This window comes from Ovis canadensis, chromosome 5 (assembly GCF_042477335.2).
Source record: "Ovis canadensis isolate MfBH-ARS-UI-01 breed Bighorn chromosome 5, ARS-UI_OviCan_v2, whole genome shotgun sequence".
NCBI classification, from domain to species: Eukaryota; Metazoa; Chordata; class Mammalia; order Artiodactyla; family Bovidae; genus Ovis; species Ovis canadensis.
In genome coordinates, this window is record NC_091249.1 from 31,019,695 (window position 1) to 31,043,329 (window position 23,635).

Here is a 23,635-nt window from a genome sequence, read left to right on the forward strand (position 1 = left end):
GGAATGACTAAGGGAGTTACTCCTGGGATTGCCTCTCCTCACCTCACATGCTGCCGGCTCCCAGGCGCCATGGTCTTACCTGTCTCTCCGCCTTCTCAGGAGACTGGTTTCCTGGTGACTGGGCTGAAAGTGGTCCACCATCCACTTGGAAATTCCTAAGCTTCTCCGGCCCCAGGTCCTGTCCCTAGGGAGCTCTGGTTATCAGGGTGCATTGGGGCCCGTGTCCACTGCAGGGCACATGCTGGGTGCTGGGGGAGGCCTCTGCCCAGCCCAGACACCACCCCAGCTCTACTCCTCACAACTCACCTTCGGGCATCCCGGGGAACTACCGCTGGGTGCTGCTTGGGCCAGTGTGTCGTCGCCCTGCTGGGTTTGTGTGGGTGTGGGAACTGCTCTGGGAGCCAGGGGTTTCAGAGAACACTGCCTGCCTGGAGTGCATGCTGGCACCCTGCCGACCAACCCTGGGGTACCAGGCACGCCCTCTGGCCCTGGTTCAGCGTCTTCACCTGTGAAATGGGGACAGTAAGAGCTCCCAGCTGGGGGGGATGCTGCACAGGGTCATGTTACAGAGTAGTGCCCATGTCCTGGGGGAGGAGTGAGGAGACCCTCCTCAGCCCCGCTGGTGCTGTGCGCACATGGCAGGCCCTCGACACATTTCTGCAGGACTGATGAGCATGTGGGCATGTCCAGCAGACACCAGTGCTTGCTCAGTGCTGCCCCTTGGGGACAGAAGACAAGATGTGCGTCCTGCAGACTGTGATGAACACTACGATCGAGGATAGTGTTTGGAGGCTGTTGGAGGGCAGCCCTTGGCGGGTGTTAAAGGAGGGGGTTGGAGATGGCCAGGGCTGGATGGAGTGGGGGGGGTGCTGCAGTAGAAGCTGCTGAGTGGGAGGGGGCGACAGGATGAGGACGGGCCAACTGAGGGGGCAGAGTGTGTGTGGGAGCAGCTGGACTAGCCTTGTAGCTGTACCACCAGGCTGCAACTCCGTGTGTGTGTGTGGTAGGGGTCACCAAAGAGGGCAGAGGCAAGGGGAAGGCCTGGGCTGAGCCTCAGAAGCCAAGTTTGGCAGTGGGTGGAGATGGGGAGCACCCCTGGAAGCCTTACGTCACCCGGGGGATCCTGTGGCTACAGGTCCCGTGTCTCCATGTGCCCTCAGCAAGCCTTTTCCTAGGAAGACCGCGGTTCCGTTTCTGGGTGAGCGCTGTGGCTGTAGCTCATCCTCCCCATGTTGCTGGGGAGGAAGTCAAGGCTCAGGAGTGCAGCCTCACCCAGGAAGGGGCAAGCGGCTCCGTGGGGCCGGGGTGCCTGTCTGCGACGCTCTCACTTCCCTCCATGCCCATCCCGTGGCTGGTGCTGGCCTTCAGGTGTGCCATCTCAGGTGTTCAGGAAGAGGAGAGATGTCGAGACACGCTGAGACATTCTCTTCACCGTGTCATTTCTCGCCTCGGGGGAAGCCGTCTTCGGTGGACCTCCCGTATCTCATCATCCCAGATTAGGTCACCTGTCCACTTTGGGCAGGGGGCTGATTTCTAAGTCTAGTGTAGGTGGTTGGGGTAGGAACCCACTCTTCCTGCAGGGGAGCTGGCCAGGTCAGGGGAGAAGGGCTGCCAAGGGAGAGGCCGGGTCGGGGTCACCTCAGTCCCCTGGTGTTGGCTTGAGAGGGCCTGTTTGCTGGTCTCCTCACCAGACTGGCCGCTCCCAGAGGGCAGGGCCCGCAGCTCTGTCATGTGGCAGGTGCACCTTCTACCCTTGTGGCCTGGACGGGGGGGCAGAGTCATCCACGTGCAATTGCGGGGCCTCATTCTAGCCCCCATTGCTGAGAAGCCTGCCCCCACATAGCCAGCCATGCCTCTCCCCACCCCAGCATCACCTGGTCAGCAGGCTCACCTCGCGCTGCCAGCCCAGGGATGGCAGGGTGGCTGGAGTCCTGGTGTGCTGTGGCGGCAGGAAGGGGTGAAAGGAGGCGGGCCCAGGGATGCTGGTGTGGTGGCTTGGCTGCCCTGCCCTCCTCTCTCAACCCTCACCCACCTGCCCTCCCTGCTCACCTGCCCTCCTTGCTCACCTCCTCTCAACTGCTGAGAAGCCTCCACTGGTTCCTCAGACTCCTGCTTGCTTCCCTCCCGCAGACAGTACTTTAAACATTCAGGGTGTGAATGCCAGAAAATTCACCTTTTAAAGCACACAAAGTTGGTAGTTTTGAGTATATTCACCGTGTTATGTGGCCATAACAGTTTTCTAGTTCTAGAGCAGTTTCATCATACCAGAAAGAAACCTCTTTCCTAGTGGCTGGCAGCTTCCACATCCCCCCACCCCGCTGCCACTCTGATCTCTGGGCTTACCTGTCTGTTCTGGACGCTTCATGCATGTGGAACCGTATCCGGCGTGGCCTTCCCCCTGGAGCACGGTGTTGTCTCGACATGTGTCAGTGCTTGGTTCCTTTCTGTGGTCAGATGCTGTCCCATTGTGCAGCTGGACCCCAGTATGTCCATCCAGCCACCTGCTGGTGGACCCTGGGGTTGTGTCCACATCGTGACAATAGCAAGTGATGCTGCCGCGGACATCACCTTACGAGGTTTTATGTGAATGTGTGTTTTCATTTCTGTGGGGTAAACATCCAGAGGAGACCGGTGGGTCATGTAGTTACTCTCTATTTAACATTTTGAGGGACTCTCGTCCACTTTTCCAAAAGAACCACTGTGTTACATTCCTGCTGGCGGTGCCCTAGGATGCTGGCTTCTCCACTTCCTTGCCAACACTTGTTATTTTCCTTTTTTTTCTTAATTTAAAAAATGTATTATTATTTTTTAAATCTTGGTGTGGCCTGTGGGATCTTAGTTCCCCACTCAGGGATCAGACCTGCATCCCCTGCATTGGAAGCACACAGTCTCAACCACTGGACTGCCAGGGAAGTCCCTATTTTCCTTTTTTAAAATGATTGCCATCCTAGTAGGGGTGAAGCAGAATTCTGTGGTTTTGATTTGTATTTCCCTGGTGGCTAATGGTGTAAAGTGGCCTCCCATGTGCTTGTTGGGCACTTTTACGTCTTTGGAGAAATTTCCCTTCCAGGAAAGGGGGTTGTGGGTGAGGCTATAGGATCCTGGCCAGGCTGGGCATCACTGCTTACTGCCTGTGCGTCTCGGAGCGCCTTCCCCGTCTGTGGGCCAAGCACTGTGAGGGTTGAGGGCGGTGTGTGTGGGGCTGTGGCCACTGTCGGCAGGATCGACTGCTTCACTAACCAGCTGAGACCATCACCCAGATCTTTACTTCTGTCATGGAGCCTGCTTTGCTGGGTCTTCTGCAAACAGTCTGTTAATTTATTTTGGGTAAGCAGGTTGATGGGCAGACACATACAGACGAGCGGACAAGGGTCTGAGGGGAGAGAAGGCAGGGAGCGTGTCCACCTGCCCCAGGCTGTCCCCACCTCCTGGCCCACCAAACGGACTTCCTTGTTTTCTCTGTTCAAGGAGGAGCCGAGGAAGGTTTGCTTCACCTACGATCTATTCCTGAACCTGGAGGGCAACCCGCCAGTCAACCACCTGCGCTGCGAGAAGCTCACCTTCAACAACCCCACCGTGGAGTTCCGGTACAAGCTCCTGATGGCCGGCGGGGTGAGTGCGCCACTCCCTGTGGTCCTGGCATGGCCCCTGATAGTGCTGGGGGCACCTGGGGTTTCCCACCGTGTAGTCGGGCACCCGAGACCCTGAGGGGCAGGTGGTACAGGCGGCACCCGGCAGCTTTGGAGAGGATCCAGGCATCCCTAGCCTGTACCAGGGCGTTGTCTGTTGTAAATGACTGACTAGTCTTTAGTTATCCCGAAGCTTTTTGTTTCTGTGGGTAATTAGCATCTTCCTCCACAGAGGTGGGTGGAGGCAGGAGTGGGTGTGAGGCCAGCCTCCCAGCCTGGCGTGGAGCTGGAGCCAGTTTTTAACTGGATTGGCAAGGCCACTCAGAGGCTGCGTCATCTAGGGGGTTCCCTGCTGATGCAGGCTTCTGGGGGTTTGTCCTTGTGACTCAGGCCTGGTCAGAGTGTCGGCTCTCAGAACTTAGGTCTCTGTAGGGAGTTGTGTGCCAGCGATCCCAGTGTGGTGGCAGGGGGAGTTCTCTGTAGGGAGTTGTGTGCAAGCAGTCCCGGTATGCTGGTGGGGCTGGAGCACGTGTCAGGGCTCTTGGAGAGCAGCGTGGGGTGCCCACTTGTGGGGGTTGGGGGCTGGACTGTGCCAGGCGGGGGATGTGGGCTGAGCACACCAGACATGCTGTGCCTGGGATGGAGGAGTTGGGCTGGGGGTGTGACAGCCTGTGTGTGTGTGTGTGTGTGTGTGTGTATGTGTGTGTGTGTGGTGAGGACAGGCCCACCTCCCCAGTGTGTGCCTTTAGCTTGGCTTTCTTTGGCTCTTGGGAACAGTCCTTCTTTCCTGTTCACTTAATTCAGTTGGGTCTTTTTATAAACTTTTTAAACAATATGAAAGAATCACTTTTTCATTCCAGGATGTGTGATTAAGGTCTGCTGTGTCCTTAATAAAAGATGAGTGTGTGACCCTAATCTTGCACGTGGCGGCTGACGGAGTCCAGTCACGGAGCAGGGATGGGGGGTTGCCTTACACAGATGTCGGCTCTGAAGCTGGCAGGCGCAGCAGTCCTCCCCCAGCTCTGCCTCTCTACTTTGGCGTCGCTGCCAGATGCTTTCAGAGTATTTCCCCAGCGGCTCCTGGGTGCTCCCCCCAAGGTTGCATGGTCACCGCTCTCTGGGAAGCAGCCGCACAGAGTGTCCACGGGTCTTTCAGGGCCCAGGACGCAGCACTGAGCCCCTGGCTGCCCATGGGGGGGTGTTTGCTCTGAGGAGATGAAGGCTCAGTGAGCAGCATCCAAACACATAAAACCAGAGGGCGGGAGGCGGGGGAGGAGGTGCCAGCAGGGAGGGCTGCCGCGCTGCACCGCCCAGTGCTGTCCTCGCCCTGGGGGTGCTGCCCGGAGAGCTAGCCGGCTGCCCAGGAATTTCTCGCCCTTTGGGGCTGTGGGCTTCAGGCTCCAGGCTAATGGCAGAGCACTGCTGTCTGTTCTTAGGAGCTACCCGAGACCTCCAGGGGACTGTGGCTCCCGAGTCCTGAGTCCCAGTCCCTGTTCTCTGTGTTGGGGCACCGGGTCCCAGGTGGGCCACCTTTCCCCTCTGGTGGCAGGTAGCCCTGGAGGCTGCCTGTGTGGATGTCCACATCGGCGCTGGAAGAATTGGAGGAGTGAGTTGTCTGTGAGCCACGAGGACTGCTCTCTGTGCAGCCCCTTCCCCGGGGTCCCGTGAGCCCTGTCGCTCCTCGCCTGACGCTCAGTCGGCCTGTCAGTGACCTGAGCCACTTCCTGCCGGGCCAGGTGGTCGCCTGGCCTCCAGCGGTGTGTCTCATCCTTGGCCCTGTCAGCAGTTGAGCTGCACAGAAGTAGAGGCTCCTTCAGCGGGAGGCGGTGAGATGGGTTCCTTGGGAACCACGTGCTCCCAGGTTTTCACTGCAAGGCAAGGAAACGGGAGGCAGTCACGCATGTCCTGGGACCGGGTCAGCCTAGGACCTTCCTCTGAAGGGATAGGAGATGTTGTAACGAAAGGAGGAGAAGGGCTGTGAGCGGACAAACTGAGGGCCCCCATGGCCCTGCCATCCTCCTGGGCTGCCCACTCAGTCATGTCCAAGTGGCCTTCGTGTGTGTGGGCCCCTGAGGGCATGATCCCTGGGCGCCTGGTGGGGCCAACGTGTTCTGGGAGCCTGCTTCAGAGTGCGGTGGTCAGACAGGCTCCGACGAGCAGCGCCACCTCGGGCCCCACCGCCCTCCTTTCAACCCGGCGTCCCTACGGCTGTGGCTGGGTGTGACCTCAGCCTCCTCAGATGAAAGCTGGGGTTCGTTGGGGAACCCCGGGTTCTCAGAGTTGTTCATGGTGCCTGTTCTACCAAGCTGAATGCTTTCTTTTTCATCATCTTGTGCACTTTATTCTTCTGTTCTGGCTCATCACTGTCTGGAAGGCTCCCTCTGAGTGCTGGCTGCTGGTAGTATCAGCTCGCTCTTGTCAGTATTTTGAGAACTTGCCCACAGCCTTCTCCCACTTCGGCTGGGGCCACAGGAACCTGGCTGGAGCCCCTCCTGGCAGCACTCCGGCCCTCCCTCCTCCAGCCCGGCCGTGCGCCCCCTGTCTGTCCAGCTCACCCGCCTGAGACTGGAGAGGGAGTTGGCACCCAGGACCTGGGTGCTGCCTCCACCATGCTGCCTGCTCTGGGTGTCTGGCTGGCTTTCCACCTGTCCCGGCCGTGCTTCTGGTTTGTCTTCCCTGCCTTGTGTGGGGCAGCTTGGCTTCGATTCCTCCTCGTGCTCCTTTGCACGCTCCGCGTCTTCCAGCCGGCCCTCAGGCCTGCCACACTCAGCCTTCCTGGGACCCGGCTTCTTCGCTCTCCGCCCAGCCCGCTTGGCTCCAGTGCTCAGCACCCGGCCCTTCCCAGAGGGAAGCTCCCACAGCAGGCTTCCTCTTGCCGATGGGATTTCCAGTCTGCCTCCTTGCCCATTGATAACATCTGTCTCTTCTTTATCACTAGGTGATGGTAATTCCTGAAGGAGCAGAAACGGTGTCCAGGCCCAGCCCCGACTACCCCATGTTACCCACAATTCCACTCTCTGCCTTCTCTGACCCCAAGAAGACCAAACCGTCCCACGGCTCCAAGGTTAGTGAGGCGGCAGGCCCAGTCCTGGGGGTGTGCTGGGGCCCAGCGGCGAGTCCCGGCTCAGGGCACCCCGTGTCAGAGCTGGACCTTCCATCCCCGGACTCGCTTCCTTGGCCTCCTCTCGGAGCTCATCTCTGCCCGCCTGGCTGCTCTGCCCCTTGGTCAGGAGGCTGGCCCTCTTGACCTCATGGACAGCCAAGTGATCGCAGGCTTCTCTCTGTTCCTCTTGAGGCCAAAGAGCCTGCTCTATTCTTCCTGCCACTGAGTCAGAGGGCCTAGGACCACTGGGACAGACCCTGTGAGGCTTGTGTGCTGGGGGCCGTGGACCAAGTGCGTCCATTGCTGCTCCCTAGTGCAGCTCGGACACCCTGTCCTTGGGGCTGGGCGCCCCTCCCTCGGCTGCTCTAGGCTCCGCTTTCTGCTTTGGCAGCAGCTCTCTGCAAAGAGCTTACTTGGGGGAAGGGCCAGGTGGAACCACGTGGGCAAGCACGCTATTTGCCCCAAAAAGAAATGTTTCATCGTCTTCTTTCAGCCAGTCAGGCAGGGGGTGCTGTGTCCTCCTAGCACCTCCCTCTCTGAACTAACAGCATGGCCTTGAGCCCTCGGGCAGGTATTGCAGTGGACGCAGAAGTTCCCAAGTGTGCGTCTTGTCCCACAGCCGCCTAGCACAGCTGTGTTCTCAAGCCTGAACTCTGCCTGGCTCTTAGGGCAGCTGCCGATCATTCACTACCACCCACCCCAAAAGTTTATCCGCTTCTCATCTTGGCAGGTTTCTTGCTCCACTCACGCTTGGGTGTCGGGGGCCTGGGTCACCCGAGGCGGGACAGGTCGAGCTCTCAGGCCAGCTTACAGCCTGATGCTCATCAGCAGCCTTGGAGGAGGGCCTGTCAGCTGGGCGAGGTCTTCTTGGCACTTTCCACAAGGCCACTAGGTCTCTGAATCTTCAGATCTGTCTGACTTAAGCCCCCTGAACACGTCAGGCCAGAATCTCCAAGTATGGAGTGTGGGTCTGGGGTCTTCCCCATACTGGCATCTGTGGTCCTCCCCTGAACCTCGTGGGACTTATATGGAAAAAAAATTCTTACTCATGATCTTGGCAGCTTCTGTTTTAGTCACCTGCAGTTGTCCAGAGATCCGCACAGAGTGAGAAGTGCAGGAATCGCCATCTCTTTCTGGCATGTCACTTGCAAGTCCCCGAGGAAGTGCCCTCTGGGTACTGAGGACACCACAGTGGCCTACCAAGCAGGGGCTGCTGGCAGCATCTCTTGCTGAGGTCTTTGAGACCCCTGGGGCCCTTATACCGGTAGTCGCACCTGCCGTGCTCGGGGGGGCCTGCAGGCTGGGGTCTGTGTCTGCACCCCTCCCGGTCCAGCGTCTTCCTGCAGCCCCAGGTGCTGCAGCTCAGGGGGTCCCTGCGAAGGTTGCTGCATATAGCTCCCCAACAGACACCCTCAGTCCTACCCTCAGAGTCATCATCCTCTTCCTGCAGCTAAGGAGGCCCTGACACTTCCCTCAGACAGGCTGTCTGCTGTCCGGACCTGTGGGCTGACTGGCCGAAAGGCTGGGGTGGGGAGGCATGGCGTGGGCCCTTGTAGCGCCCTGGGGCTGGAGGGGAGTCTGGCTGTCGTGGCCCCAGGTAGACTGGTGCCTGGTGGTCCTGTTACTGCCGATAGCCCCCAAAGGGGAGCCTAGAGCCTCCTGGGAGAGGAACAGGGCCCACTGCAGGGTACCTGTAGCTTCAGGCACCCCGCTTTTCCTTGCCCAGTGTCGGCCAGTCAGTCCAGTGGGCCTTTGTTTCTCTAGCACTAGTCTTTTAGCCATTTGGGGTCCTTGCTGGCTTTGAGGAGACGACTGTGGTGGGTTTTACCCCAGGAACTTCTGCGTCACTCTCCAGACTTAGCGTGTGACTTCAGAGAGCTTGTCCTCTCAGGAGCCTGTATGGAGCTCCAGCCGAGGAGGCGACGCTCTGAGGCCCTTGCTAGCTGGGCAGACCCTGGATGGTGGGGAGGCTCTGCTGGCTGGGGCTGGGGGGCTTTTGGTGGACCTACCCTTTGAGGGACTCCACTCCATGTCTCGGGGCTGGGGTCTGGGGGCCCAGGCAGGCATGTGGACGCTGCAGGAATAGGCCAGAGTTGTGCAGAGCTCTCTATTTCTTGCCTCCCTCCTTGGGGGAGCTGCTTGCTGGGAGTGGGACCCTGAGACAGGCCCCGTTCCACAGCCAGCCCCCCAGGGGCACCCCTTCAGACAGGCTTCTAAAGGGAGGCTTGTGACGTGAGCGCCTCTGCCTACCACCGTGGTGGCGTGAGGGGCACAGGGGCCAACTTCTCTCCAGGAGGCACGGGGGCCCCATAGCCCCGTGGGCCTGCCCCTGAGCCGCTGGTGCTGGTGTGGGACTCAAGCAGATTGTAGGTGGCCAGGCTGTGCCATCTCTGGGCTGTCTGTGGAAAGGGTTCTGTGGCTGCTCCCGGGGCTGTTAGCACAGGAAGCAGAGGCCCAGCTGCTGGGGCTTCCCCTGGCTCACCTATATCCCTCAGCACGTGGGGTGAGCTCCTAGAGTGAGGCTGCTTCTCCGCTCTGGTAGCTCTTGGTTTCTGGTGAGCTTGGGTCCTGAGAACCTTGGTCCAGCCGTGCCTGTTCGCGGGGTCGGGGCCAAGTCCAGGTGCCTGTCCTGCAACCCTGGCTGTGCGGTAGGTGCTGATGTGGTGTGGACAGGGCGTGGGCACAGCTGGTGTCAGATGAGGCTCCCGACTGCCTGGGGGTGGGGGGACTGGATGCTTCCTGACTGCCCTGCCTGTCCTGCACCGTCGCCTGGTGAGGTCGGTGGTCACGCTCCTGTTCAGAGGAAGCACAGGTGCACATGCTTGGAGCTCCCCTACCTGACCTTCCTGGAGGCCCAACTCAGGGCTGCTCACCGCCTCTGTTTCCGGTGGGAGCCCCCCAACCTGGCTTATCAATGCTAGAGTTCAGGCTCCACCCTCAACCCTCTTGGATTTCTGAGGTGGGGATCCTGGAATTACATGTGGTTTAGAAGAGCTGCCCAGGCAGCTTGGGTTCTAGAAGCCAGTTTTCATGCACAGCGCCCAGGAACCCAGTAGGCACTCAGTAAATGCGACTGTAGAGATCAAGGGGAGATCAGAGAGCCCCTGTGCTGGTGTGCATTGGGACCAGGCTGTCCAGGCGGGGTGGGGGCCACCTGGGGAGGCACCTGGCTCTGGTGGGGACAGGAAAGGGGCCCACCTGCTGGTGCCCCCAGCCCCGTGCCTGGCAGCCTCTGACTCCCCAAGGTGCCTGAAGGGCGTGGTCAGTGTGGCTGGCCTGTGTGAATCTGACCCACCTGCACGCTTCTTGAATCCCTCAGGGGAGTCTTAGCCTGTAGCCGCCCATGACCTGCTGACGCTTCCTCGAAGCTTTAAGGGACAGCTCCATTTAGAACTCTCACCTGCTGCCTTACTTTTTCAAAGCTTTGTGGAAGATTTTCTCTAGCTGAGCCTGAATCAGGTGGATTATACTTTGTAGCGGTCGGGGGAGGCGGAGCAGGGCAGCCCTGAGATGCTGCGTGACCGTGTCCCCCTCCTGCCCGGCCTTGCAGGACGCCAGCAAGGAGAGCAGCAAAGCCTGCAAGGCCCACAAGGCAACCAAGGAGCACCGGGAGCGGCCACGCAAGGACTCAGAGAGCCGCGGCACCTCCAAGGAGCCGGAGCGTGAGCAGGCCCGGGGTGCCAAGGACGCGGCGCGGAAGCTGGGCGAGGGCCGGCCACCCAAGGAGGAGAAGGCCCCGCCGCCCAAGGCTGCATTCAAGGAGCCCAAGATGGCCCTGAAGGAGACCAAACTGGAGGGCATGTCCCCCAAGGGCGGGCCCCCACCACCACCCCCGCCCAAGTCTTCCAGCAAGAGGCCGGCCACTGCCGACTCACCCAAGCCCAGCGCCAAAAAGCAAAAGAAGAGCAGCTCCAAGGGGTCGAGGAGCGCCCCCAGCACCTCGCCCCGCACCTCGTCTTCCTCCTTCTCGGAAAAAAAGCCAGCCAAGGACAAGGGCAGCGCCAAAGGGGAGAAGGTCAAGGCCGAGAACGAGTCCAGGGAAATCAAAAAGCCCCCGGAAGTGGAGGAGTCCAACTCGGAGGACGAGGCCTCCTTCAAGACTGAGGTGAGGCAGCTCCTTCCCTGCCCTTCTCCCCTCACCCGCCCTGCCCTTGTCCTCTGCTCTCACCCAGCCCGTTCTTGTCCTCTCTGCTGGCTCTGAGCCGCTCGAAGGGGACAAGGGGGTTGGGATGCAGGGCCCTGGGCTCCCACCTGCTCCATGGAGCTTTGGGCAAGCCTTCGTGTTGCGCCAAGCCTCAGTTTCCTTTTCTATTGGGGACGATGCAACTGGCTCGTGAGGACTCTCTGGGGACGCAGGGTCCGGGTGGAGCATGGCACCTGGTGCCTGGGTTCACGGCTCTCCTTTGGGCAGCCCCCTGCATGAGCGGGGCTGACTGACCAGTGAGTGACTGTGTCCCACCATTGACTCCTTCCCAGGGTGCCACAGGCTCAGTTGGTCAGGGCACCCCCTTCCGTCACTAATGGTATGGTATCCGTGTGTGTTTTCATCCCACTTTCTGATCTGGGAACCAGAAGTCCTGGGTTCCTCCTGTGGCAGCATTTTCATACAGCTCTGAAGGTCACCATCAGACACAGCTTGAGCCACAAAGGAGACGGGAGACAGGTGTTGATTGGTTGCTGCTGCTGCTGCTAAGTCGCTTCACTCGTGTCCGACTCTGTGTGACCCCATAGACGGCAGCCCACTAGGCTCCTCTGTCTCTGGGATTCTCCAGGCGAGAATACTGGAGTGGGTTGCCATTTCCTTCTCCAGTGCATGAAAGTGAAAAGCAAAAGTGAAGTCACTCGGTCGTCCCGACTCTTAGCAACCCCATGAACTGCAGCCCACCAGGCTCCTCTGTCCATGGGATTTTCCGGGCAAGAGTACTGGAGTGGGGTGCCATTGCCTTCTCTGGTTGATTGGTTAGGCGGACCTCTTTGGCCTTGGCGGGCCATGTCATCTCTGTGTGCTATTTGGCTTCTGGTAGTTAGAGAAGAACTTGGCTGGATGGATGATAGTTGGATGTATAGTTGGGTGAATGAATGGATGGATGGATGATGGTTGGATGGTTGGTTGATTGGTTGGTTGGTTGGTTGGTTGGTTGGTTGGTTGGTTGGATGGATGGAGGGTTGGTTGCATGGATGTATGGTTGGTTGGTTGGATGCATGGTTGGTTGCATGGTTGAATGAATGTATAATTGGATGGATAATGGTTGGATGGCTGGTTGGTTGGATGGAGGGATGGCTGGTTGGTTGGATGGAGGGATGGATGGGTGGGTGTGTGGGTGTGTGGAAGTGGGTAGATGATTGGCTGGTTGGATGGATGGTTGGATGGATGGATGAATGAGTGATTGAGCCCCTCAGTTATATCACCAACCCCAGCCCTTAGTGACCTTTTACGGTTCGCGGCATCTCATTCACTCTCAAAGGCAGAAGCTTTGCCTCCAGCATTGCTGCTCGGAGCCCCACTGAGACTTCGAAAGTGGTTCCCAGAGGTGAAGGCAGAGGTGGTTTGTGTCAGTAGCACTGATGTTATGCATGTGTGGCTTCCAGGGGCACCTTGTTGGAAGTGTCTGAGGGTAGCATTTTGGCCCGGGGGTAGCAGTGCGTCCTGCTTGATGAGGACACACACGGGGCTGATGATGATGTACACCCAGTGCTTCTTGCACCCAGGAGACTGTCCGCCAGTGAACTCCAGGGCACGAGACCCCAGAATGTCTCTCTGATGCCCATGGCTGTTCACCCACTGGCTGCTGGAGGTTCTTCAGTTGCCCCATCTGGCATCTTTCTCCTCCGTCTGCACAGACTGGAGCTCTGGGCAGGGTGTCCTTCCTTCTTGTCCGCCTCGAATGCTTCCACCGAGGCCTTCTGTTCCCAGGGCTGGTGTGCTTATGCTGGGAAGAGCTGAAGGCCTTCCTTCTCCTTGTCCCCAAGCTGAAGGTTGGCTCCCTGGCCCCAGGTGTCCACCCTGACATCCTGCTGTGGTGGCCCTGAGCACCTGAGCCACTGTGGGCTGTTCCCTCCACCTGCTCAGGTGGGCTGGGTGGAAGACCTGCGTCTCTAGCCTTGGCTGCCTGGGCCCTGAGGCTGGCATTGCTTGGGAAGCCTGAGGTTTTCTCCTGGCTGAAGAGACAGGTCTGCTGCCCTGAGAGACTTGTGAACCACAAGTCCAGGCTGTTTGAGATCCTGCAGCTGAGGCCTGGGCCTCCAGCAGGATCCCAGGGGTCTCAGAGGCTGCTAGATGGTGACTCATGTCCTAACCTGGGACCTGGGGAGACACAAATGTCCACAGTGAAGGAGGCAAGATGATCTTCAGATCCAGCCCACCCCCCAGCCTCCTTTGCCTATCTCAGGCCATCCCACTCTGGAGGCTGATGGCATCACTGCCGGAAAACTCCGATCCTGCATGGAACGCAAGTCTCCCCCTCGGCCTACAGAGGGGCCACAGCTCCTCATCTACGTGTTGGGCCAGGACCCCAGCTCCTCTGGCTGCTCCTCTGTGGTCTCCTTGGCCATGGGGTCCCTTCAGTCACAGGCCCCAGAGTGTGGGGAGCACAGTAGGCCCTCTGCTCTCCTTCTGGACACCCCGTGTGTCCTGAGCCCCGGAGCCTTGGCAGTGCTCACAGCAGCCTCTTGAGGGCTCTCTGACCCTTGGGAACCATTAGGCTCTTGGGCCGGAAGCCATTTCCAGGGTCCCCTTTCCACATCCCACCCCTTGTATTCATGTGGAAGGAAAAGGGCTGTGTGTGGCTGAAGGGCCCGCCTGGCCTGCCCCAGCCTGCACCCTCCCCAGCCTGCCTCAACTTCCATATGCTTAGCAGGGCCAGCGGGGCAGCTCTTCGGTAGATGGGGAAGCTGAGGCTTAAAGGTGGGGCCTTGATCAGTTGGTGAAAAGCCAGGCTCAAATACGGGGATCCTGAGCCAGAATAAGAACTCAGGAGTCTGTGTACAGGAGGCCTGTGTGGCTTCAGGTCCGTGGTTGGGGCTGGGGCTCACGCTGGCCTGTGGTGCCTCCCCACAGCAGACACTGGCCATCCGGGCTGGTTTCCCGGAGAGGGTCACCAGGAACTAGTGTGAAGGTTCCCGGGGGGAATGTTGGCAATGGCTCTGGGAGGCTAGCTGGGGCAGACCCCAGGGGAGGGGACCCTTCACCCTTAAGTTGGTAAGTGTCCGTCCCTGGGCAGCGACTCCTTCTCTGGGTCTGCTGAGAGGAGAAACCTGTGCCTTCCTGGATCTCCTGGAGCTGGGACTCCCCTCTGGGGGTCTTATCTCCCAGGGTTCAGCCAGGATTAAGGAGACGCTGCTGGCACCTCCGCCTGCCTCCCGGCCCCTCCCAGGTGCCAGGCTGCTCAGCTCCCCCAGACAGCTGCCGATGGCATGTGGGCACTCTATGCCGGCGGACTTTCTGAGCAGTGGACTCTGCCCTTCTGCCCAGCAGAGCCCAGACTGGCCCCACCCCAGGCCCAACTTGTACTCTGCTGCCCTATAGCCTGTCGGTTTCTCTCTCCTGAGGGCCCAGAGCAGACCCCGCCCCATCCTGGCTCATGCTCAAGAGGTCCCTTCCCCATGCGGGCCTCTGGAGTGGGAGATGCCTCAGCCCCAGGTGTCTCACTGCCTGGTCTCCAGGGCCTGGAGTCCCCGTGTGAGCTTTTACTGCCCCCTGGTGGCTGAGTCTGAGTGGCCCGCTGCAGGAGGTGGAGGAGAGGCTGTGACTGGCTCTGGGTGCAGTGGGGCCGCCCGAGTTCACCGTGTCCACCATGTCACTACTCACATGGTAGGTCATTGTCACCTCAAGGGCACTCAGTTGGCAAGGAGACAGCTTTTTGTCACTACTCAGCCTCAGGGCTGTGAGATGAGGAGTTACCCCCCTTTCCTGTTCAGCCTTCCAGCTGTGCTCCCACCGGAGTGGGTAGGGCCCACAAGTGAGCAGCCACACAAACTGCCCAGCCCATGCCTCGGCCCTGACCTCCTGCCCAGGCAGACAGGAGGACCAGGCAAGGGCTGGAGACTTAATGTCCTTCAGGGAGATAAGAAAAGCCTTTGGTTGTGTTTTGAATGGAGACAGCTGTGTCCTGCAGCTGAAGAGGAGGCAGGTGGGGCCACGTCTGGAGGGTGCTGGCACCTTGGCAACCTGTTGAGTGCGCATCAGGGCATTCTGCCTGGCTGTCTCTGCCACCCAAGGGCTTGGCCATCCATTCCTTCTCTTCTCCTCAGTCTGAAAGCTGACTATTGTCCTCTCTCTTCCTGTCTGCCCCACCCTGCCCTGCCATGTGGTGAAGTCCGCCCAGTCGAGTCCATCCAATTCCAGCTCCAGCTCTGACTCCAGTTCAGATTCGGATTTTGAGCCGTCTCAGAACCACAGCCAAGGTGCGTGCTGGGCAAGGAGTCAGTGGGGGTGACAGGTTCCCTGACCTCCCCAGGGGCCAGCAGAGCACTGGACCTGTTATGGAGGCAAGAGGTTCACGAGGAATTTTCCAAAGCTGTTGACTCGCTGGGGGCTTGCTCATGCACACCCAGTCTGAAAGCTGCCTCTGGAACTGGAGGAACCTTCGGGTAGGGTGGCTCCAGCCTACGCTCAACTTGCCCCCAGGGCTTCCTTTTAGGATGCAGTGTGTCACACGGGGCCTCCCAAACTGGCCTGGGTCACCCGCCCGCTGACTGTCCCTCTCCGGGGCCCTCAGCTTTGTCCATCTGCACAGCAGGGCTTTGAACTGGGCTTTGGGTCTGTGGTGAAGGGCTCTGTTCTGACCTGAGCCCTGCCCTTACCAGGCCTCTCCTCTCCAGTCCTGCCAGATTCAGGGTCCTTGCCTCTGCTGCCCCAGCAAGCCAAGGGCTCCAGCCCAGGCCCCCTTGGCAGCCTGGTCCCTGCAGGCCTCCTGGGTTGCTTGTGGGGAGGTGGCCCAGCCAACCCCTGCCCACCCTCACACTGAAAGCACTTCTGGTGGATCACACTGAGGATTTCCTCCACGGCCTAGAGCCCTTTCTGAGGGTGGGGGAGTGCTGGGGGAGGTGAGCGTATTGGGGTGGGGGGCTGACATAAAGACACAGTCCCGAGGGGGCTGGGGGATGGGGTGCTCCAAGCCCACACTCTCTCCAAGGGTTCTTATCTATGAAGAAGGGAGGGGGAACCTGCCACGCGGGGTCATGTGACCAAGGTAATTGAGGGCTTTGTGTCCCTCTGTCGCCTTGGTAACAGGAATATAAACCAAGATGCCGTCTGTAGGGGACTGAAACTGAGTGTCTCTGGAGAAAGGGGAAGACGGTGGGCTGAGAGCCTTTGAGGGGGCTGCCAGCCGCTGAGGGGGCTGCCAGGGGGCTGGGCAGGCTCGAGTAGGGGCACGGTGGGTGGGCAGGGGTGCTGTTGTGTGGTCTACACCTCGGGCCATCTTGCCCTCCTTGGCCGGGGCTGGTTTGTGCTGCCTCCAGGCAGAGCTCTGATCCCAGCGTCCAGAGCAGAGGGGTCTGTCCTTCCCTTGGCAATGGAGGGGCCCCACATGCCTGTCTCAGGCCAGGGGCCGGAGGCCTGCGAGCAAGGCCAGGAAGGTAGGAGTAGGGGGAGGCAGGGGTCCCTTAAGGAGGAGGTGGCCATAGGGGCAGTGCTTGGAGATGGACGGCAGTCCCCACCTGGCCAGAGGAACCTCCGAGGTGGGTTTGTGTGGGTGCATCTAGGGGTCCTGACATCAAGAAACTGTGTGGGCCTCGGGGTGGAGGCGGCTCTTGGGCACAGGTGGGGCCCCAAACCCCCTTCTCTCACCTTCCCTCCCTTCCCCTCTTCCTCCCTTTTCCCCTCGTGGCTCTCCCCAGGACCCCTGCGCTCCATGGTGGAGGACCTGCAGTCTGAGGAATCTGATGAGGATGACTCTTCATCAGGCGAGGAAGCCGCCGGCAAGACGAACGCGGGGAGGGACTCCAGGTGCCCGGCCAGTGGGGAGGAGTGGGCGTGAGGGCACCGGGGTGAGGAAGAGAGAGCCCACTGGGGAGCCCTGCCTGGGCGTTGAGGGGCGCCATGGGGCCTCTGGTGGCCTCCTTCATCCCTATGCTGGAGAGTGTGGCTGCAGAGTGGAGGCGGGGCCAGACACTCTGGGAGGAGTCCTGTCATCATCTGAGAAGGGGGCCAAGATGGTGCCTAGCAGCCTGACCTGGGTCCAGGCGTATGTCAGCGGGGTCTGGTTTCTCTGCTCTTGGGCCAGGCAGGGGTCCTTCCCCAGGTGTGTGGCACTGGGCTGGGACACAGTGAGGACTGTCCTTGGACCCAAAGACACCCCGGGTGGGAGCAGCTGTGGCCACCTGCCAACCTAAGGAAGGGCCATGTGGCCTTCCACCCAAGTGGAGTGAGCCAAGACACCTCCTCTGGACACCCCTCAGCCTGGGAGTGTGCCCACCTCAAGGATTGCAGCCCATGCCAGCCTTGGCCCCAGGCTTTGGGGGTGGGCAGACTCAGGGTCAGCAGCTCAGCCTGGGTCCAGCCCTTTCTTCCAATGAGGCCGAGCCCTTCTAGCCTCTGGGGCTCTTACTAAGGTGGGCTGGTCACCGGGTCTCACCCAGCAAGCAGGGCAGTGAGCAGCAGGTGCTTGTTGTTCTGTGCTGGTGTTGCTCACGAGAGCCGCCATCCTGGGGGCTGGGGCTGTGGGAGTGGCTGCTATAGGAGCCCGGGCTCACTGGGCAGGACGGTAGGGGATGCGCTCAGCTGGGCAGAGGAGTGGGGATGGGGACCCGCCCAAGATGGCACTGGTGGCAGTGGCCCCCGCCTGTGCGGTGCTGGTGACTCTGAGTGTGGATTCCAAACGTGGATCCTGAGTGTGGATCCCAAGTGTGGATCCTGCTGGAACTGGGTGTAGGGGGCTCAGGGGCTGGTGAACGGGTGCCTGCTCAGGTGGCAGTGCCAGGGCTGAGCGAGCGTCAGAAGACCTCTCACTGCTGGGTTGAAGGGGTGCAGGTGGAAACCGGGATGGGGCTGCTTGGGGCGCTGCATCCATCAGGAGAGGGGTCCCATGGACCCTAACACTGGTGCCCAGCCGCTGCCTGGTAGAGACAAGGCAGTCAGGCCACTCCTGGGCACGCTCACCAGCAGTTGGTCTCAGGCAACGAGGAGATGGACTGTCTGCTTCACCCTGGTGCTCTGCCTCCGGGGAGGTAGTGAGGAGAGCAGAGGACCAGAGCCAGGGGAATGGGCAGGCCTGGCCTAGAGGTGCACGAGGCAGGAGCCCCTAAGCGCTGTGGCTGTGGCCAGCGTTCTGGCCCTGCCTTTATGCCAAAGCCCGGCTTAGCAGGAGAGAGGCGGCCGGCAGGAGTGACCATGTACCCAGTGGATTCTGCCCAAGGGTGTTGTGCTTGGCCACCCAGGAGCAGTGGGAGGAGAGGGGCTGGAGAGGGGCTCCATCTGCACCCCTTGCTGAGCTGAGGGGGAGGGGCTTCTGGGAAAGCTGGAGTAATGGGCGAGGCCTTTCTGTCCAGACTGAGGGCGGTGTGAGCAGAGAGAAGCGGCTGTCAGGTGCGGGCTGGCTGGGGGCATCAGGCAGCCACACCCTTCCCTCTGTGAGGGGGTGCCCCCCCAGGAGGTGTAGACTGGAGCCCCCCAGAAGGGGATGGGCACCTGAGGTCACTACTTGGGCACAAAGGGCACTGTGTGCTTTTCTCCTGGGGTGTCAGGCTGAGGTGGAACCATCCGCCGCTGGCCATGTCTCTCCTGCAGGCTCCTCCACCCACACAGCAGTGAGCGTGGAGCCCATCCACTTGGGGTTCTGACCTCAGAGACACACAGGGACTCCGGAGACCTAGGGGACCTCAGAGCCTCACAGGGCCAATTCTGGGCAAATGCTCATCTCTGGGTTCCTTGCTCTTTGACGGCAGCTCAGAGACTTTTTTTTTTTTTACTGTTAAGTTGGCAGTGGCTGCCTAGAGCTGGGTGAGGGGGTCTTCGGACCTGTAGGGGGAACGCTGGGTGCTGGCCTGGCCTCAGGCAGGGGCTGAGTCCGTCCCAGAGCTTCACTGGGGGTCTGCTGGGCTGGACTGCCTCTGGGTGGCCGAGGCCTAATGGGGTCATTTCCACGTTCAGGTTGAGCTTCAGTGACAGCGAGAGCGACAATAGCGGAGACTCCTGCCTGCCTAGCCGGGAGCCCCCTCCACCCAAAAAGCCACCTCCACCCAACAGCAAGGTAACCTCCTGGAGGCCAGCTGAGGGTTGGGCCTGGCATTTGCCAAGTCTCTGAGGCTGAGGGTGAGTGTGGGGGCACAGTAGAAGGTCAGCTCACCTCTTAGGTCCCAGTGGGATGGACTGCTCTTACAGCTGGGTCCAGGGCCAGAGGAGGGACAACAGGTGGGCCCAGTGGGGGCTGGGGAAGGGGGCACAGGCTGGCACTCACACCGACTGGGGTTCACCCCACAGGCCTCAGGCCGCCGGAGCCCGGAGCCCTGCGGCAAGCCAGAGAAGATTCTCAAGAGGGGCACCTATGACAAGGTGGGGCTGGGGCGGTGGGGTCCTACGACCAGTTGGGGCTGGGGCGGTGGTGGGCCTGTGACCAGGTGGGGCTGGGGCGGTGGGGGGCCTACGACCAGGTGAGCCTGGGGCGGTGGGGGGCCTGTGACCAGGTGGGGCTGGGGCGGTGGGGGGCCTACAACCAGGTGAGCCTGGGGCGGTGGGGGGCCTGTGACCAGGTGGGGCTGGGGCACTGGGGGGCCTACAACCAGGTGGAGCTGGGGTCGTTGGGCACCTGTGACACAGCACCCGGGGTGGGATGGGGTTACGACAAGATGGGGCTGTCGTGGTGGAGGGCGCCAGCCTGGAGCTGCCTGGGTGTGGCTCAGGGTGGGAGGGGCAGGTCACCCCTGAGTGCCCCTCTGCCCCCAGGCCTACACTGATGAGCTGGTGGAGCTGCACCGGCGGCTGATGGCCCTGCGGGAGCGCAACGTGCTGCAGCAGGTAAGGCATGGGTCTCAGAGGAGTTCTGGGTGGGATGCCCTTCAGGCCCACGGGCTGCGGACCCCCTTAGGCAGCCCTCAGGAGCCGCCTGCTTTTCTTTGAGGGCCTGGTGGGGGGCGGAGGCCACCCCAGCCCAGCATCCTGCCCATGAAGCCTCCCTGCCCCCTCCTTTCAGATCGTGAACCTGATCGAGGAGACCGGTCACTTCAACGTCACCAACACCACCTTTGACTTTGACCTCTTCTCCCTGGATGAGACCACTGTGCGCAAGCTGCAGAGCTACCTGGAGGCTGTGGCCACATGACCCTGGGCCGGGTGCCGGGCCGCATCCCTGGGGTCCTGGGAGGCCACGTCCGGGCCCCGCCTTCCCCCTTCTCTCGACTCACCCGCCCGCAGCACTGCCTTAGTGACCGCCCTGTCCTTGGCCCACATGGCCAGCTGCACTTTCCTCATTGGGAGCCCTGGGGCAGAGGGGGGCCAGGCTGGCGCTGCTGCTCCCCGACACCCAGGGCTGTCACCTGGGCCTCCCTGGGAAAGCGGCTTGTATTGGAGGCGGCACCAGGCCTCACTCCTGAAGGGGAGGAAGCGTGCCCTGTGTTGGGGGCCTGGCTCCACGGTGGGGCATGTGGCACAGCTTCACTGCCCGGGCCCTCTGAGCAGCGGGGGCCCTGCCTCCAGCCTCTCCAAACGGTTCAGAACGCACGCCGTGCTCCAGGACCTCAGAGGGCCCCCGCTGCGCCTGGACGGGCCCCACTCACCCTCCGTGAGCTGGCACGGCTCCGTGTCGGCTCTCACTGTGCTGGGACTCGTGCTGTATAGTTCTCTCCCTATTATATATATATGTCTGCACTGTAGGTACCAGAGCGGGTTCCAGATGTGTGTTTCCGTGGCAGCAGTGCACGTTGGGGGGGTGGGGGGTGTGTAAGGCGGGACTTGTAGGTTAAGATGTCTCCACTGGTCGTGTTGTTGTCGGGCTGGAGGCCGAGCCGGATGCCAGCCGGCCCCTCCAGGGGTAGGGAGGACGCCTCTCCCTTCCCCGGCTGGTGAACACTACGCGCCGCCATCTCCGGAAGCAGCTCCCGGCCCGGGGCTCGTCCTCTTCCTCCTTCCATAGGATCCTCTTCCTTCTGTTGACCGAGTCTTCAAACTTTGAAAAAAAAAAAAAAAGAGCTTTTGCCAAATAAGACGGGATAGTTTGTGGAGTATTTTGCGGAGCGTCAGGACTCAGAGCCAACCCCTCATGCCTGGGCCCTGGTGGGCAGCAGGCCCTCCCACCCCTGCGAGTCATGCCAGTCCAGGGCCAGAGACCCAACGACTCGCACGCCTGAAACTCTCCAAGGGCCAAGCCAGCTCCTCCTCCCCACCCTCGGCCGGAACGTCCTTGTGGGGAAACTCCTGGGCCTGGGGGCCTGTTTGTGCAGCCTCTGCTCTCCAGACCTTGACTCCAGGCTCCTCTGGCCCCACTGGCTCCAGGAGAGGAGGCCTGGACCAGAGCTGGGCTCACCTCCTCTCCCACCACCGTTGGATGGCCCCTTCTCTTCCCAGTTTGTGAGTACTCACGTCGGGCGCACCAAGCCCCCCTTCCCTGTGGCCCCCAAGCATTGTCAGTGCTCCAGTTTGGTCTGTCAGGCAGACCCCCAACACTCCCTCAGGAGCCCCGCCTCCAAGGCTTCCCCAAAAGCCAGCCTTGCTGGTGAGACCCCAGGACCTGGGGAGGCCCGAGAACTTTCCGAGGAAAACGCCGTGACTCCTCGCCATCTGCTCTGAATCTCTCCCAGCCCCACTGCCTCGAGGTATCAGGAAAAGGGCAGGCCTGTGTGGCAGGCTCCATGCCGCCACCCGTTTCCCCAGGCAGGCCAACAATACTCCGAAGTGGGGCACCTCTCCTCTGGAAACTAAGACATTGGCCAGAAGGGACTGGCCTGAGGGCAGCAGCTGCCGGGCCCTCTGCACAGAGGCCGCTGGGGTCACGGGTGGGAGCCTCAGTCCAAGGGCGCTAGTCTTTTTCCTTCTCGAGGAGCTCCTGACTCGGTGACTCGGGCAGCTCTCTGCTCAGGAGCCGGGCTCTGCGCTGGAGGCAGCTAGAGGAAGGCTGGGCTCGTGGGTCTACCCTTAGCAGCAGCAGCAGAAGCTGGCCCTGCCTCTGATTTCCAGGGCCTTCAGAAGCACCAACCCATTTCTGTTACCTCCTCTGGCCAGAAGGCCCCTGTGCTGTCCTCTGGACCTACTCTGGGCTCAGTGCTGGCCCTGCAACCACCTGATGGACGTGCCAGGCAGCCAGGGCCCTGGCCACGGCATTCCCAGCTGCTCCCCCACCCCAGCCCCAGCTGCCTGGCAGCTGGGCCCACCAGGGCTCTGGGGAACACTTCCATAGGAAGGGCCGGCACTTTGTGATGGCCGCGTGTTTAGTGTTAACCCTCTTGCCCCCAGTGCAAATCCCCGTGTTTTGCTCTCTCCTGAACAAAATGTAAACCGACGCCTGAAAGCAAAAGGTATCGAATACCTTTCTTACCCACAAGGGTTTTTTGTTTTTGTTTGTTTGTTTTTTTTTTTTTACAAAGAATGTGTCTCACTAGAAACTAGGACACTCATCAACCTGAGACCAACTCCTGGATAAAAGGAATAAAGGAGAATTGTGTTTGTAATAAGTCACAGGATTGTTTCTGTCCTGGATTTTAAACTTTCTTTTTGTTAAATTGTGAAATTATGGAGGAGTTTTATAGAAAAAAAAAAAAGTGAAATAAAGTCAGATGGGAAAGCAGAGTCACGTGTAGGGCTTTGTGCGTCTGCTTGGTTCCCTCTGTCGTGGAGTTGGTGAGTAGAGGCACAAAGTACCATGGGGCCCCTTTTCTCCTCTCCCCATCTCAGTGTTTCCAGATGGATGACCAGGAAGAGGAGAGGGGGTTGGAGCCAAGCTAGGTGGGCACCAGGAGCGGGTGCAGGGAGTGTGAGCAAGGCTGGCATCCCAGCGGATACAGGTGGCACTACCAGAAACTGGTGAGGTGCGAGACAGCAGAGAATGAACTCCACCATCCGGATGTTGATGGTGTGTTCTTTCCTTGAAAGCAGGGAGCAAATTTTGTGTTGAAGGGCAAGCCTGACCTCACAATATAGATGAATGGGTGGGTGAGTGGATGAGTGAGTGGATAGATCATGGGAATGGGTGAGTTGATGGATGGATGGATGAAAACCAGACAGAAAATGTGGGCAAAAACATCCTTTGTGAGGTCCCAGGGTGCTTGTCAGCCAGTTTGTCCATGGTGGGGTTTGCTTTGGACTTATGGGGAAAGGCTGAGTGAATCCCAAGGAGACAACTCTCCCAGGCTCTCTCTAAGCAGTCTTGTCCACCCTGTGGGCTCAAGTCCTACCAGAGGGATAGAAGATTCATTCCAGAATGGTCAGCATTGGCCAGTACAATCCAGCCACTCTGCCCACAGCGGGTAATTAAAATCACTTCTGTCAGTTGGCAGACACTTGGGGAGACAGCTGGCCACACCAGGGTACTCAATTTGTCTGTTTTCTAATCAGCAGCCAGAATTTCCATTTTCAGCATCCAGGCTGTGGCCTTCCTGCCCTGTCTTTCCTACCAGGGATTCTGCAGGCCTTTTTGGGACAGTTTCTCATCTGAGCTCCTGAATTAGGGACACAGAGTGAAAGAGGGTCTAGAATGGTTCCCAGCATTCCCAGACACTGCCCCCCGGCCCCCGCCTCCCCCCTCCCCCCACCGACACACACATACACAGAGTAAAGGATGACTATGTATAAAAATATAGTAGGGTTTGCTACAAACCAGGTGTTGGGCTGAGAGTTGTTGCATAGATTCTACGAACACTTGGTTAGGGTAGGCACTGCTGTCAGAATTCCCACAGCTGGTGAAGAAACATTCTGCAAGAGTTGACCTTCCTGCATCCATGCAGCTAGGAGGCACATTCCTGACACTCAGGGTCA

General features: G+C 60.0%; 1 protein-coding gene across 2 annotated transcripts in view; it reads left to right on the forward strand.

Annotated features, from left to right (window-relative positions):
* Positions 1–22,448, forward strand: part of MLLT1 (MLLT1 super elongation complex subunit) — a 67,173-nt gene extending 44,725 nt beyond the window's left edge. Inside the window, exons 4-12 of one of the 2 annotated variants that reach the window (XM_069591364.1) lie at positions 3,469–3,612; positions 6,568–6,693; positions 10,283–10,837; positions 15,048–15,135; positions 16,573–16,681; positions 18,824–18,923; positions 19,154–19,225; positions 19,616–19,687; positions 19,863–22,448. In XM_069591364.1, the coding sequence (XP_069447465.1) occupies positions 3,469–3,612; positions 6,568–6,693; positions 10,283–10,837; positions 15,048–15,135; positions 16,573–16,681; positions 18,824–18,923; positions 19,154–19,225; positions 19,616–19,687; positions 19,863–19,991 (1,395 nt within the window). In that variant the 3' untranslated portion in view covers positions 19,992–22,448. The remainder of the gene's footprint in view (positions 1–3,468; positions 3,613–6,567; positions 6,694–10,282; positions 10,838–15,047; positions 15,136–16,572; positions 16,682–18,823; positions 18,924–19,153; positions 19,226–19,615; positions 19,688–19,862) is intronic. The other variant, XM_069591365.1, reaches the window with a different exon arrangement.
* Positions 22,449–23,635: the final 1,187 nt, after the last annotated feature.